Here is a 13,552-nt window from a genome sequence, read left to right as displayed (position 1 = left end):
TTCACTGTCCCCAAGGGTCACAGTTTCTGCGGGTCACTGTACCCGTGTCACTGTCCCTGAGGGTCACTGTCCCTGAGGGTCACTGTCCCTGAGAGCCACACTCTCCAAGGGTTACAGAGACTGGTCATGCAACTGACTGCTGAGTACCCAGTGCTGGGGAGGGGCTTTTCCTTCCAACAGCTGCATCGAAATGGGAGGCAAGCTTTACCAAAATGTATGCTTTGGTCAGCATCGACATCTGCTCAGGAGGATAAGTGACATTAAGGTCTTTCCTTTTCTTCAGTTACTGGAGAGGCAGTATTGGCAATGAGCGAAGTAGTTTGCTCTTCCTGTGTGATGTGGGAGGTCACACTGGGTGTGCACCTGCAGCTGCTCTCAGAATGCAGGGGCTGGTTGGAGCAGCAGTTGGACTCACTGAGGAGCGTACAGCAGGCAGGAAGTTGTGCAGATGATGTAGTCAATTCAAAGGTGTGCCCAGATATAGGACAGGCAGATAGTTCACTCTCAAACAAGTGTACTATTTAGAATGTTGTTGGAGGTGACAGCCTCTTCGGGGAAAGTAGTAGCAGCAGGGAGATCAGTCACACCATGATTAAATATATGGTACTGCAGGGAGGGCTAAACAGCAGGCTGGCAGCAGTGATAGGGGACTGTATAGTCAGGGGCACAGCAGTGTATTTCTACGGCTGTGAGCAAGAGTCTAGGATGATGAGTGGGGCTAGTGCTAAGGGAGAAACTGGAATAAGATGTAAAGGTGTTACAGTTGAGTGAAGATAACTACAGAGACATGAGGGAGGAACGGGCTGGAGTTGACTGGAAGGGGAACCTATCAGGGAAGAGAATGGAACAGTAATGGCAGGAGTTTCTGGGGATAATTCGAGATGCACAGCAAAACTTCATCCCAAGGAAGCGTAAACATTGTGAGGGGAGGACAAGGAAACCATGGCTGACACAAGAAGCTGGGGACAGCATAAAAATAAAAGAAGAAGCAGAGAATGTGGCAAAGATTAGTGGGAAGTCACAGGATTGAGAAGCAGAGGATAACTAGAGCAGCAGTAAGGGTGCAGAAGATGAAATATGAGGGTAAGCTAGCTAGTCATATAAAAGGAGATTGCAAAAGTATTTTAGATATTTAAAAGGAGGCAAGCGTGGACATCGGACACTGGAAATTGAGGCTGGAGAAGCAGTAACAGGGAAGACAAAAATGATGGAAGAACTGAATAGGTACTTTACATCAGTTTTCACAGTGGAAGATATCAGCAATGTGCCAGAACCTCAAGAGATTCAGGAGGCTGAGGTGAGTGCAGTGGGCATTACTCAAAAGGTGCTAGGGTAGTCGAAAGGTCTGAAGGTGGATAAATCACCCAGACCTGATGGACTACACTCTCGGGTTCTGAAGGAGATAGCTGGGGAGATTGTAGAGGCATTGGTGGTGATCTTTCTGGAGGCAGAGAGTGTCCCATAGGACTGGAAAATTGTGAAGGTAACACCCCTGTTTAAGGGCAGAGGAAGGCAGAAGACTGGAAACTATAGTTTGATGAGCCTGACCTCAGACGTTAGTAAGATTTTACAGTCCATCATTAAGAATAAGATTGCAGAGTGCTTGAAAATGTATTGTAAATATGTGTGACACAGTGGCTCAGTGGTTAGCATTGCACCCTCATAGCACCAGGGACCCAGGCTTGATTCCATCCTTGGGCGACTGTCTGTGTGGAATTTGCACATTCTCCCCATGTCTGCGTGGGTTTCTTCCAGGTGCTCCGGTTTCCTCCCACAGCCCAAAGATGTGGATTGGCCAGCCATGCCAAATTGTCCGTAGTGTTCAGGGATGCCTAGGTTCGGTGGATTAGCCATGGGAAATGTAGAGTTGTGGAGATAGGGTAGGTGTTTGGGTCTGCATGGGATGCTCTGTGGAGGGTCAGTGTGGACTTGATAGGCCAAATGATCTTCTTCCACACTGCAGAGATTCTATGATGGCAAGAAATAAGGCTGAGTCAGCATGACTTTTTCAAGGACATGTCATGCCTGACAAATCCGTTAGAATTCTTTGAGCAAGTTAGACAAAGGAGATCCAGTGGATGTGCTCTATTTAGATTTGCTGAAGGCCTTTAACAAGGTACTGCACTGGAGTCTGCTAAATAAGACAAGAGCCCTTGGTGTGAGGGGCAAGGTATGAGGTTGGAGAGAGAATTGGCTGCCTGGCAGAAAGCAGCAAGTGGGGGTAAAGGGGTCATTTCCAGGATGGCAGCCGGTGATTAGTGGAGTTCCACAGGGGTCAGCGTTGGGACCACAACTATTCACATGACACATTAACAATCTGGACAGAGGAACTGAGGGTATTGTTGCTAAGTTTGCAGATGACACAAGGATAGGTGGAGGGACGGGTAGTGTGAGGAAGCAGGGAGGTAGCAGAAAGACTTAGATAGGCTAGGAATGCGTACGAAGAAGTGGCAGATAGAATACAATGTGGGAAAGTGTGAGGTTGTGTACCTTGGTAGGAACAATAGAGGCATAGACTATTTTCCAAATGGGGGAAGGCTTTGGAAATCTGAAGCACAAAGGGACTGCTAGTTCAGGATTTTCTTCAGGTTAAGATGTAGGTTCAGGTGGCAGTTAGGAAGGTAAATGCAATGTTAGCATTTACTTACAGAGGGCTAGAATACAAAGGCAGTGATGTACTGAGGCTGTATTCGGCTCAGGTCAGACTGCATTAGGAATATAATGAGCACTTTTGGGCTTTGTATCTACACAAGGATGTGCTGGTGTTGGAGAGAGTCCAGAGGAGATTTACAAGAATGATCCTAGGGACGACAGGTTTGTCCTGTGAGGAGCGGTTGGGTGCCTGTATTTGATGGCGTTTAGAAGGATAAAGGGAAATCTCATTGAAATTTATTGAATAAGACCATAAGACATAGGAGTGGAAGTAAGGCCATTCGGCCCATAAAGTCCACTCCGCCATTTAAATCATGGTTGATGGGCATTTCAACTCCACTTCCCTGTAGTCTCCCTGTAGCCCTTGATTCCTTCTGAGATCAAGAATTTGTTGACCTCTGCCTTGAAGGCATCCAACGTCCCGGCCTCCACAGCACTCTGTGGCAATGAATTCCACAAGCCCACCACTCTCTGGCTGAAGAAATGTCATCTCATTTCAGTTTTAAATTTACCCCCTCTAAATTTAAGGCTGTGCCCACGGGTCCTAGTCTCCCCGCCTAACGGAAGCAACTTCCTAGCATCCACCCCTTCTAAACCATACATTATCTTGTAAGTTTCTATTAGATCTCCCCTCAACCTTCTGAACTCCAATGAGTACAATCCCAGGATCCTTAGCCATTCATCATACGTTAAACCTACCATTCCAGGAATCATCTGTGTGAATCTCCGCTGGACACGGTCCAGGGCTAGTATGCCCTTCCTGAGGTGTGGCACCCAAAATTGGACACAGTATTCTAAATGGGGCCTAACTAGAGCTTTATAAAGCCTCAGAAGCACATCACTGCTTTTATATTCCAACCCTCTTGAGATAAACGACAACATTACATTAGCTTTCTTAATTAGAGACACTACCTGCAAGTTAACCTTTAGAGAATCCTGGACCAACAGATTCCAGATCCCTTTGCACTTCTGCTTTGCGAATTTTCTCACCATTTAGAAAATAGCCCATGCCTGTATTCTTTTTCCCAAAGTGCAAAACCCCATATTTACTCACATTGAATTTCATCAGCCATTTCCTAGACCACTCTCCTAAACTGTCTGAATCTTTCTGCAGCTTCCCCACCTCCTCTCTACTATCTGCCTGTCCACCTATCTTCATATCATCGGTAAACTTCGCCAGAATGCCCCCAGTCCCTTCATCCAGATCATTAATATATGAGGTGAACAGCTGCGGCCCCAACACTGAGCCCTGTGGGACACCACTCGTCACTGGTTGCTATTCCGAAAAAGAGCCTTTTATCCCAACTCTCTGCCTTCTGTCAGACAGCCAATTCTCAATCCAAGCCAGTAGCTCACCTCGAACACCATGGGCCCTCACCTTGCTCAGCAGCCTCCCTTGAGGCACCATATCAAAGGCCTTTTGAAAGTCTAGATAGATACCATCTACTGGGTTTCCCTGGTCTAACATACTTGGTTATCTCTTCAAAGAATTCTAACAGGTTTGTCAAACACGACCTCCCCTTACTAAATCCATGCTGACTTGTTCGAATCTGACCCTGCGCTTCCAGAAATTTAGAAATCTCATCCTTGACAATGGATTCTAGAATTTTACCAACTACCGAGGTTAGGCAAATCGGCCTATAATTTTCCATCTTTTGCCTTGATCCTTTCTTAAACAAGGGGGTTACAACAGCAATTTTCCAATCATCTGGGACCTTCCCTGACTCCAGTGACTTTTGAAAGTCACGACCAAAGCCTCCGCTATTTCCTCAGCCACCTCCCTCAGAACTCTAGAATGTAGCCCATCGGGGCCAGGAGATTTATCAATTTTTAGACCTTTTAGCTTTTCTAGCACTTTCTCTTTTGTAATGCCTACCGTACTCAACTCTGCCCCCTGGCTCTCCCTAATTGTTGGCATACTACTCATGTCTTCCACTGTGACGACTGACGCAAAGTACTTATTAAGTTCTTCAGCTGTTTCCTTATCTCCCATCACTAGCCTTCCAGCATCAATTTGGAGTGGCCCAATGTCTACTTTTGCCTCTTGTTTGTTTCTTATGTATTGAAAGAAGCTTTTACTATCATTTCTAATATTACTAGCTAGCCTACCTTCATATTTGATCCTCTCCTTCCTTATTGCTCTCTTTGTTATCCTCTGTCTGTTTTTGCAGCCTTCCCAATCTTCTGATTTCCCAGTGCTCTTGACCACTTTATAGGCTGCCTCTTTTTCTTTGATGTATTTCCTGACTTCCTTTGTCAGCCATGGCTGTCTAATCCCACCCCGGATAATCTTTCTTTTCTTTGGGATGAACCTCTGTACTGTGTCCTCAATTACACCCAGAAACTCCTGCCATTGTTGCTCTACTGTCTTCCCCACTAGGCTCTGCTTCCAGTTGATTTTCCTCAATTCCTCTTTCATGCCCCTGTAATTACCTTTATTTAACTGTAACACCATTACATCCGATTTTGCCTTCTCTCTTTCAAACTGCAGACTGAACTCTACCATATTATGATCGCTGCCTCCTACGTGTTCCCTTACTTTAAGGCCTTTTATAAAGTCTGGCTCATTACATAGCACTCAGTCCAGAATAGCTTGCTCCCTTGTGGGCTCCATCACAAGCTGTTCCAAAAAGCCATCCTGCAAACATTCCATGAATTCCCTTTCTTTGGATCAACCGGCAACATTCACCCAATCCACCTGCATAATGAAGTCCCCCATGATCACCGTGACCTTGCCTTTCTGACATGCCCTGTCTATTTCTCGGTGCATCTTGTGCCCCTGGTCCTGATCACTGTTAGGAGGTCTGTACATAACTCCCATTATAGTTTTTTTGCCTTTGTGGTTCCTCAATTCCACCCACGCAGACTCCACATCTTCTGCCCTATGTCATTCAGTGCTGTAGATTTAATTCCATTCTTAACTGACAAGGCAACCCCAACCCCTCTGCCCACCTCCCTGTTTTTTCGGTATGTTGTGAATTCTTGGATGTTTAACTGCCAGTCCTGGACTCCCTGAAACCATGTCTCTGTGATGCCTACCACATCATAATCATTCAAGAGGATTTGTGCTGTTAATTCATCTACTTTGTTGCGAATACTCCGAGCATTTAGATAAAGTGCCTTAATGCTAACTTTCTTGTCATTATTAGAGAGGTTGGAAATCCCATGATGTCTTAAGCTATCCTTCCTTTTTGCTGTATTCCTAGTCTGCCTCGAGCTTAAACCCACCTGTACACATGCTATCCTGTTGCTTATCTTTCCATTTAACTCCATATTCCCTGTCTCTTTCACTTTCCCTTCCCCCCGACTCAGAAGTTTAAAGTCCTACTGACCACCCTATTTATCCTTTTCGCTAGAACACTGGTTCCAGATCGGTTCAGGTGGAGACCGTCCCAACAGTACAGATCCCCCCGGTTCCAAAACTGATGCCAATGCCCCATGAAATGAAATCCCTCTTTCCCACACCAATCCCTTAGCCACGTGTTTACTTCCCTAACTTTCTTTTCCCTACTCCAATTGGCACGTGGCTCGGGCAGTAATCCGGAGATTATGACCCTTGAGGACCTGTACTTCAATTTCTTTCCTCGTGTTTCATAATCCCTGAACTGGTCCTCTACCCTAGCTTTGCCCATGTTGTTAGTCCCAACGTGGAACACAACAACTGGATCCTCCCCCTCCCGCTCTAATATCCTTTCAACCCGTTCGGAGATATCCCGCACCCTGGCTCCGGGCAGGCAACACACCATGTGGGACTCCCGATCTGGCTTGCATAGGATACTATCTGTCCCCCTAATTATAGAATCCCCTATAACAACTACCTGTCTTTTTGCTCCCCCCTCTTGAATGGCCTTCTGCACCATGGTGCCGTAGTCAGCTGGCTCATCCTGTCCACAGTCCTTTTCCTCATCCGTACAGGGAGCAAGAATCTCATGCCTGTTGGTCAAGGTCAAGGGCTGAGGCTCCTGCTCTCCTGAACTCTGAATCCCCCTACCTGCCTCATTTACAGTCACACCTTGTCCCTGAACACTTTCTCAATTTGAGTTATTTAATCTACCGGGTGTGACTGCCTCCTGAAACAAAGTGTCCAGGTAACTTTCCCCCTCCCGGATGTGCCGCAGAGTTTGAAGCTCAGATTCCAGATCATTTACTCTGATCCGGAGTTCTTCCAGCAACCAACACTTGCTGCAGATGTGGTCGCTGCCGTTCACAATGGGATCAGCTGGCTCCCACATCATACAGCTACATCATACGGAATACTGAGAGGCCTGTATAGACTATGCATGGAGAAGATGTTTCCACGAGTAGGAGAGACCAGAATCCAAGGGCACAGCTCAGATTGACGGCACGACCCTTCAGAACTTCGAGGTGGAGAAATTTCTTCATCCAGGGGGTGGTGAACCTGTGGAACTATTGCCACAGAAGGCTGTAGAGACCAAATCTTGAGTGTATTTGAGACAGATATGTTCTTGATCAGTCAGGGGATCAAGGGTTATGGGGAGAAGGCAGGAGAGTGGGGATAAGAAATATATAAGCCATGATTGAATGGTAAAACAGACCCAATGGGCCAAATGGCCTAATTCAGATATTGTATCTTCTGGTGATGGGACTTTTAACAGGCACAGGATATTCTGCAAGGGGGCAGTGAGCATCCAGACTTCACGTTTCATATTGGTACTAACAACACAGGCAGGAAGAGAGCTGAGGTCCTGCGAATGGAATTGAGAGAGTTCAATAGAAAGTTGAAAGGAGGACCTCTGGGGTTCTCGTTGCATGATCATTCCCTGTGCCATAGGCCAGTGAGGCTGGAAATAGGAAGATAATGTGTGGCCTATACTGTGGGGAGGTTTGCTCATGCCACACAGGAGGTTTGAAGCTAGTGTGCCAGGGGCTGGGAAATAAAACAGTTGGTCAGCATGTGCAGTGATTGAGAAAAGCTTAGACGTTATGCCAAGTAAGTCTCTAATAGGAAGAATAAGCAAGGCCAGGTGAATGAACACAGTGGGACAAGAGGACTGAAGTGTATTTACTTTAGTGCGAGGAGTATAATAGGTAAAGCAGATGAGCTTAGAGCTCGGATTAGTAATGGAACTACAGTGTTGTAGCCATGACAGAAACTTGGTTGAGAGAAGGACAGCTCAATGTTTGAGGGTTTAGATGTTTCTGGTGTGATATACTGGGATGTAAAAGGGGTGGGGGAATTGTATTAATGATGAAGAGCAATGTCATAGCTACACAAAGCGAGGAAATCTCAGTGAGGCCTTATGGGTAGAACTCAGGAGTAAGAAAGGCACAATCACTATGACAGGTTTATACTATAGGCCTCCCAATAGCTCGTGGGAGATAGAGGAACAGATATGTAAGCAGATCATGGAAAGATGTACAAATATCAGGGTTGTGGGTACTGGGCGATTTTAGCTTCCCTGACATTCACTGGGACTCCCTTGGTACCAGGAGCTGTGATGGGACAGAATTTGTTAGCTGCACCCAGGAGGGTTTTTACTGGGCAATGAGCTTGGCTACGTACTCAAAGTTTCAGTGGGAATGCTTAAGATAGTTATGGGGAAGAGTAAGTCTGAATCTCTGGTGAAAGTGTTAAATTGAGGGAAGGCTAATTACAACAGTGTTAGGCAGGGACTGGAGAAATTAGATAGGGGGAGGTTGTTTGAGGGTAAATCCACAACTGACGTGTGGGAGTCTTTGAAAGGTCAGTTGGTCAGAGTTCAGGACCAGCATGTTCCTGTAAGAATGAAAGATAAAGATGGAAACATTTGAGAATCCTGGATGAAAAGAAATATTGCAAGTTTTCAAAACTATAAGGCATGCAGATAATGGATTGCCAGAGTCTTTTTCCCAGTGTAGAAATGTCATTGACTGGGGTTTGTAGGTTTGTGGCAAAAGGGGAAAAATTTAAAGGAGATGTGAGAGACAGGTGTTTTTTTAAACACAGAAAGTGCTATCTGCCTGGAATGTTCTGCCAGAGGAGGTGGGAGAAGTGGATAAAAGAACAGCGTTTCAGTTTTAAGGATAGCAACAGTTATGATATGTTTGGACAGACTCATGAACGGGCAGGGAATAGAGGGATTCAGCCAATATGCAGGAAGGTAGAATTTGTTTAGAGTGGCATCATGGTCAGTACAGACATGGTGGGCCGAAGGGTCTGATCTTGTGCTGTACTGTTCAACATGCTATCCCTGAGCGTCACTGTCTCCGAGGGTCACTGTCTCCAAGGGTCACTGTCCCCGAGGGTCACTGTCCCTGAGGGTCACTGTCCCTGAGGGTCACTGTCCCTGAGGGCCACACTCGCCGAGGGTCACTGTCCCTGAGGGTCACACTCTCTGAGGGTCACTGTCTCTGAGGGTCACTGTCCCTGAGGGTCACACTCCCCAAGGGTCACTGTCTCCAAGGGACATTGTTTCCAAGGGTCATCGTCCCTGGGGGCCATTGTCCCTGAAGGTCACTGTCTCCGACGGTCACTGCCCCTGAGGGCCACAGTCTCTGAGGTCACTGTCCCCAAGGTCACTGTCCCTATTGTCACTGTCTCTCCAAAGGCCACAGTCTGGGAGGGTCACTGTCTCTGTGTCACTGCCTCCGAAGGTCACTGTCCCTGAGTGACTCTGTCTCCCAGGGACACTGTCCTGAATGGTACGTAGTCCTGATGGTCACTCTCACTGTCTCCTTGTTAAAAGTAGAAATGGTGGTGTGAGAGTGCATCTTGGTTTCAGGGATTTATAAAGAACCCATCCCAGGCCCGAGGTGACTTTCCACATTAAGCAGAGGTTCACCTGCACATCTGCCAATGTGGTATACTGCATCCACTGTACCCGGTGTGGCTACCTCTACATTGGGGAAACCAAGCGGAGGCTTGGGGACCGCTTTGCAGAACACCTCCGCTCGGTTCGCAATAAACAACTGCACCTCCCAGTCGCAAACCATTTCCACTCCCCCTCCCATTCTTTAGATGACATGTCCATCATGGGCCTCCTGCAGTGCCACAATGATGCCACCTGAAGGTTGCCGGAACAGCAACTCATATTCCGCTTTGGAACCCTGCAGCCCAATGGTATCAATGTGGACTTCACCAGCTACAAAATCTCCCCTTCCCCCACCGCATCCCAAAACCAGCCCAGTTCGTCCCCTCCCCCCACTGCACCACACAACCAGCCCAGCTCTTCCCCTCCACCCACTGCATCCCAAAACCAGTCCAACCTGTCTCTGCCTCCCTAACCTGTTCTTCCTCTCATCCATCCCTTCCTCCCACCCCAAGCTGCACCTCCATCTCCTACCTACTAACCTCATCCCACCTCCCAGACCTGTCCGTCTTCCCTAGACTGACCTATCCCCTCCCTACCTCCCCACCTATACTCTCCTCCCTACCTATCTTCTTTTCTCTCCATCTTCGGTCCGCATCCCCCTCTCTTCCTATTTATTCCAGAACCCTCACCCCATCCCCCTCTCTGATGAAGGGTCTAGGCCCGAAATTTCAGCTTTTGTGCTCCTGAGATGCTGCTGGGCCTGCTGTGTTCATCCAGCCTCACATTTTATTATCTTGGATTCTCCAGCATCTGCAGTTCCCATTATCACTGTGCAGTTTCTTGTTCCTTTTCAGGGTCCTCACCACAGGTCAACGTCCAGGAGCCAACAGAAACAGAGGTGTCTGTCACCAGCAAGTTTGAACCTAAGGTGAGAGACACCAGGACAGTCAGCACATCCTGTAATCTGGTCAGGCTGATGCCATGTCTCCACCAACAGCCTGCTTCTTCAGACAGACTGCACTGAGGACAGAGATGGCATTTCAATGTGTGTCAGTCCTTACTCCCTTGAGGGTCAGTGTGTGTGCGGGACTGTACCCCAGTGAGAGTCAGTGTGTGTGTGGGACCCTGTCCCAGTGAGAGTCAGTGTGTGTGTGGGACCCCATCCCAGTGAGAGCCAGTGTGTGTGTGGGACCCTGTCCCGGTGTGAGTCACTGTGCGTGGGACTGTGCCCCAGTGAGAGTCAGTGTGTGTGCGGGAGTGTGCCCCAGTGAGAGTCAGTGTGTGTGCGGGAGTGTGCCCCAGTGAGAGTCAGTGCGTGTGTGGGACCCTGTCCCAGTGAGAGTCAGTGTGTGTGTGGGACCCTGCCCCTTTGAGAGTCAGTGTGATGTGGGACCCTGTCCCAGTGAGAGCCAGTGTGTGTGTGGGACCCTGCCCCTTTGAGAGTCAGTGTGATGTGGGACCCTGTCCCAGTGAGAGTCAGTGTGTGTGTGGGAGTGTACCCCAGTGAGAGTCAGTGTGTGTGCGGGAGTGTACCCCAGTGAGAGTCAGTGTGTGTGTGGGACCCTGCCCCATTTTGAGTCAGTGTGTGTGTGGGACCCTGCCCCTTTGAGAATCAGTGTGTGTGTGGGACCCTGCCCCTTTGAGAGCCAGTGCGTGTGTGGGACCCTGTGTCCCAGTGAGAGTCAGTGCGTGTGTGGGACCCTGTCCCAGTGAGAGTCAGTGTGTGTGTGGGACTGTACCCCAGTGAGAGTCAGTGTGTGTGGGACTGTACCCCAGTGAGAGTCAGTGCGTGTGTGGGACCCTGTCCCAGTGAGAGTCAGTGTGTGTGTGGGACCCTGCCCCTTTGAGAGTCAGTGTGATGTGGGACCCTGTCCCAGTGAGAGCCAGTGTGTGTGTGGGACCCTGTCCCAATAGACAATAGACAATAGATGCAGGAGTAGGCCATTCAGCCCTTCGAGCCAGCACCACCATTCATTGTGATCATGGCTGATCATCCACAATCAGTATCCTGTTCCTGCCTTATCCCCATAACCCTTGATTCCACTGTCTTTAAGAGCTCTATCTATCTCTTTCTTGAAAGTAACCAGAGAGTAGGCCTCCACTGCCTTCTGGGGCTGAGCATCCCATATATCTACCACTCTCTGGGTGAAGAAGTTTCTCCTCAACTCTGTTCTAAATGGCCTACCTCTTATTTTTAAAGTGTCTCGTCTGGTTCTGGATTCCCCCATCAATGGAAACATACTTCCTGCCTCCAGAATGTCCAATCCCTTAATAATCTTATACGTCTCAATCAGATCCCCTCTCATCCTTCTAAACTCAAATGTATACAAGCCCAGTCGCTCCAATATTTCAACATATGATAGTCCCGCCATTCCGGGAATTAACCTTGTGAACCTATGCTGCACTCCCTCAATAGCAAGAACGTCCTTCCTCAAATTTGGAGACCAAAACTGCACACTATACTCCAGGTGCGGTCTCACCAGGGCCCTGTACAGCTGCAGAAGGACCTCTTTGCTCCTATACTCAATTCCTCTTGTTATGAAGGCCAGCATGCTATTAGATTTCTTCACTCCCTGCTGTACCTGCATGCTTGCTTTCATTGACTGATGTATAAGAACACCCAGATCTCGTTGAACTTCCCCTTTACCTAACTTGACTCCATTGAGATAGTAATCTGCCTTCCTGTTCTTGCCACCAAAGTGTATAACTGCACATTTATCCACATTAGACTGCATCTGCCATGCGTCCGTCCACTCACCTAGCCTGTCCAAGTCACCCTGTATTCTCATAACATCCTCCTCACATTTCACCCTGCCACCCAACTTTGTGTCATCAGCAAATTTGCTAATATTACTTATAATGCCTTCGTCTATATCATTAATGTATATTGTAAACAGCTGCGGTCCCAGCACCGAACCTTGTGGTACCCCACTGGTCACTGCCTGCCATTCCGAAAGGGACCCGTTTATCACTACTCTTTGCTTCCAGTCAGCCAGCCAATTTTCAATCCAACTCAGTATTTTGCCCCCGATACCATGTGCCCTAATTTTGTTCACCAATCTCCTATGTGGGACTTTATCAAAGGCTTTCTGAAAGTCCAGGTACACTACATCCACTGGCTCTCCCTTATCCATCTTCATAGATACATCCTCAAAAAATTCCAGAAGATTAGTCAAGCACGATTTCCCCTTCGTAAATCCATGCTGACTCTGACCTATCCTGTTAATGCTATCCAAATGATTCGTAATTTCATCTTTTATAATTGATTCCAGCATCTTTCCTACCACTGACGTCAGGCTAACCGGTCTATAATTCCCTGTTTTCTCTCTCCCTCCTTTCTTGAAAAGTGGGACAACATTAGCCACCCTGCAATCCGCAGGAATTGATCCTGAATCTATAGAACATTAGAAAATAATTACCAATGCGTCCACGATTTGTAGAGCCACGTCGTTAAGTACCCTGGGATGCAGACCATCAGGCCCTGGGGACTTATCAGCCTTCAGACCTAACAATCTATCCAACACCAATTCCTGCCTAATATAAATTCCCTTCAGTTCCTCCGTTACCCTAGGTTCTTCATCCACTATAACATCTGGGAGATTGCTTGTGTCTTCCCTACTGAAGACAGATCCAAAGTACCTATTCAACTCTTCTGCCATTTCCTTGTTCCCCATAATAAACACCCGTTTCTGTCTTCAAGGGCCCAATTTTAGTCTTAACCAATTTTTTTCTTTTCACCTACCTAAAAAAGCTTTTACTATCCTCCTTTATATTTTTGGCCACTTTGCCTTCGTCCCAGTGAGAGTCAGTGTGTGTGTGGGACTGTACCCCAGTGAGAGTCAGTGTGTGTGTGGGACCCTGTCCCAGTGAGAGTCAGTGTGTGTGTGGGACTGTACCCCAGTGAGAGTCAGTGTGTGTGTGGGACCCTGCCCCTTTGAGAGTCAGTGTGTGTGTGGGACCCTGTCCCAGTGAGAGTCAGTGTGTGTGTGGGACCCTGCCCCTTTGAGAGTCAGTGTGTGTGTGGGACCCTGTCCCAGTGAGAGTCAGTGTGTGTGTGGGACCCTGCCCCTTTGAGAGTCAGTGTGTGTGTGGGACCCTGCCCCAGTGAGAGTCAGTGTGTGTGTGGGACCCTGCCCCAGTGAGAGTCA

General features: G+C 47.8%; 1 protein-coding gene across 5 annotated transcripts in view; it reads left to right on the top strand.

Annotated features, from left to right (window-relative positions):
- spef2 (sperm flagellar 2) overlaps nucleotides 1-13,552 on the top strand; it is a 239,677-nt gene that overhangs the window by 61,801 nt on the left and 164,324 nt on the right. For all 5 annotated transcript variants that reach the window (XM_059644984.1, XM_059644985.1, XM_059644986.1 and 2 more), the window contains exon 13: nucleotides 10,259-10,332. In XM_059644984.1, the coding sequence (XP_059500967.1) occupies nucleotides 10,259-10,332 (74 nt within the window). The remainder of the gene's footprint in view (nucleotides 1-10,258; nucleotides 10,333-13,552) is intronic.

Source organism: Stegostoma tigrinum, chromosome 3 (genome assembly GCF_030684315.1).
Source record: "Stegostoma tigrinum isolate sSteTig4 chromosome 3, sSteTig4.hap1, whole genome shotgun sequence".
NCBI classification, from domain to species: Eukaryota; Metazoa; Chordata; class Chondrichthyes; order Orectolobiformes; family Stegostomatidae; genus Stegostoma; species Stegostoma tigrinum.
The sequence above is the reverse complement of the archived record's forward strand: the minus strand, read 5'-3'. Positions and strand labels throughout refer to the sequence as shown.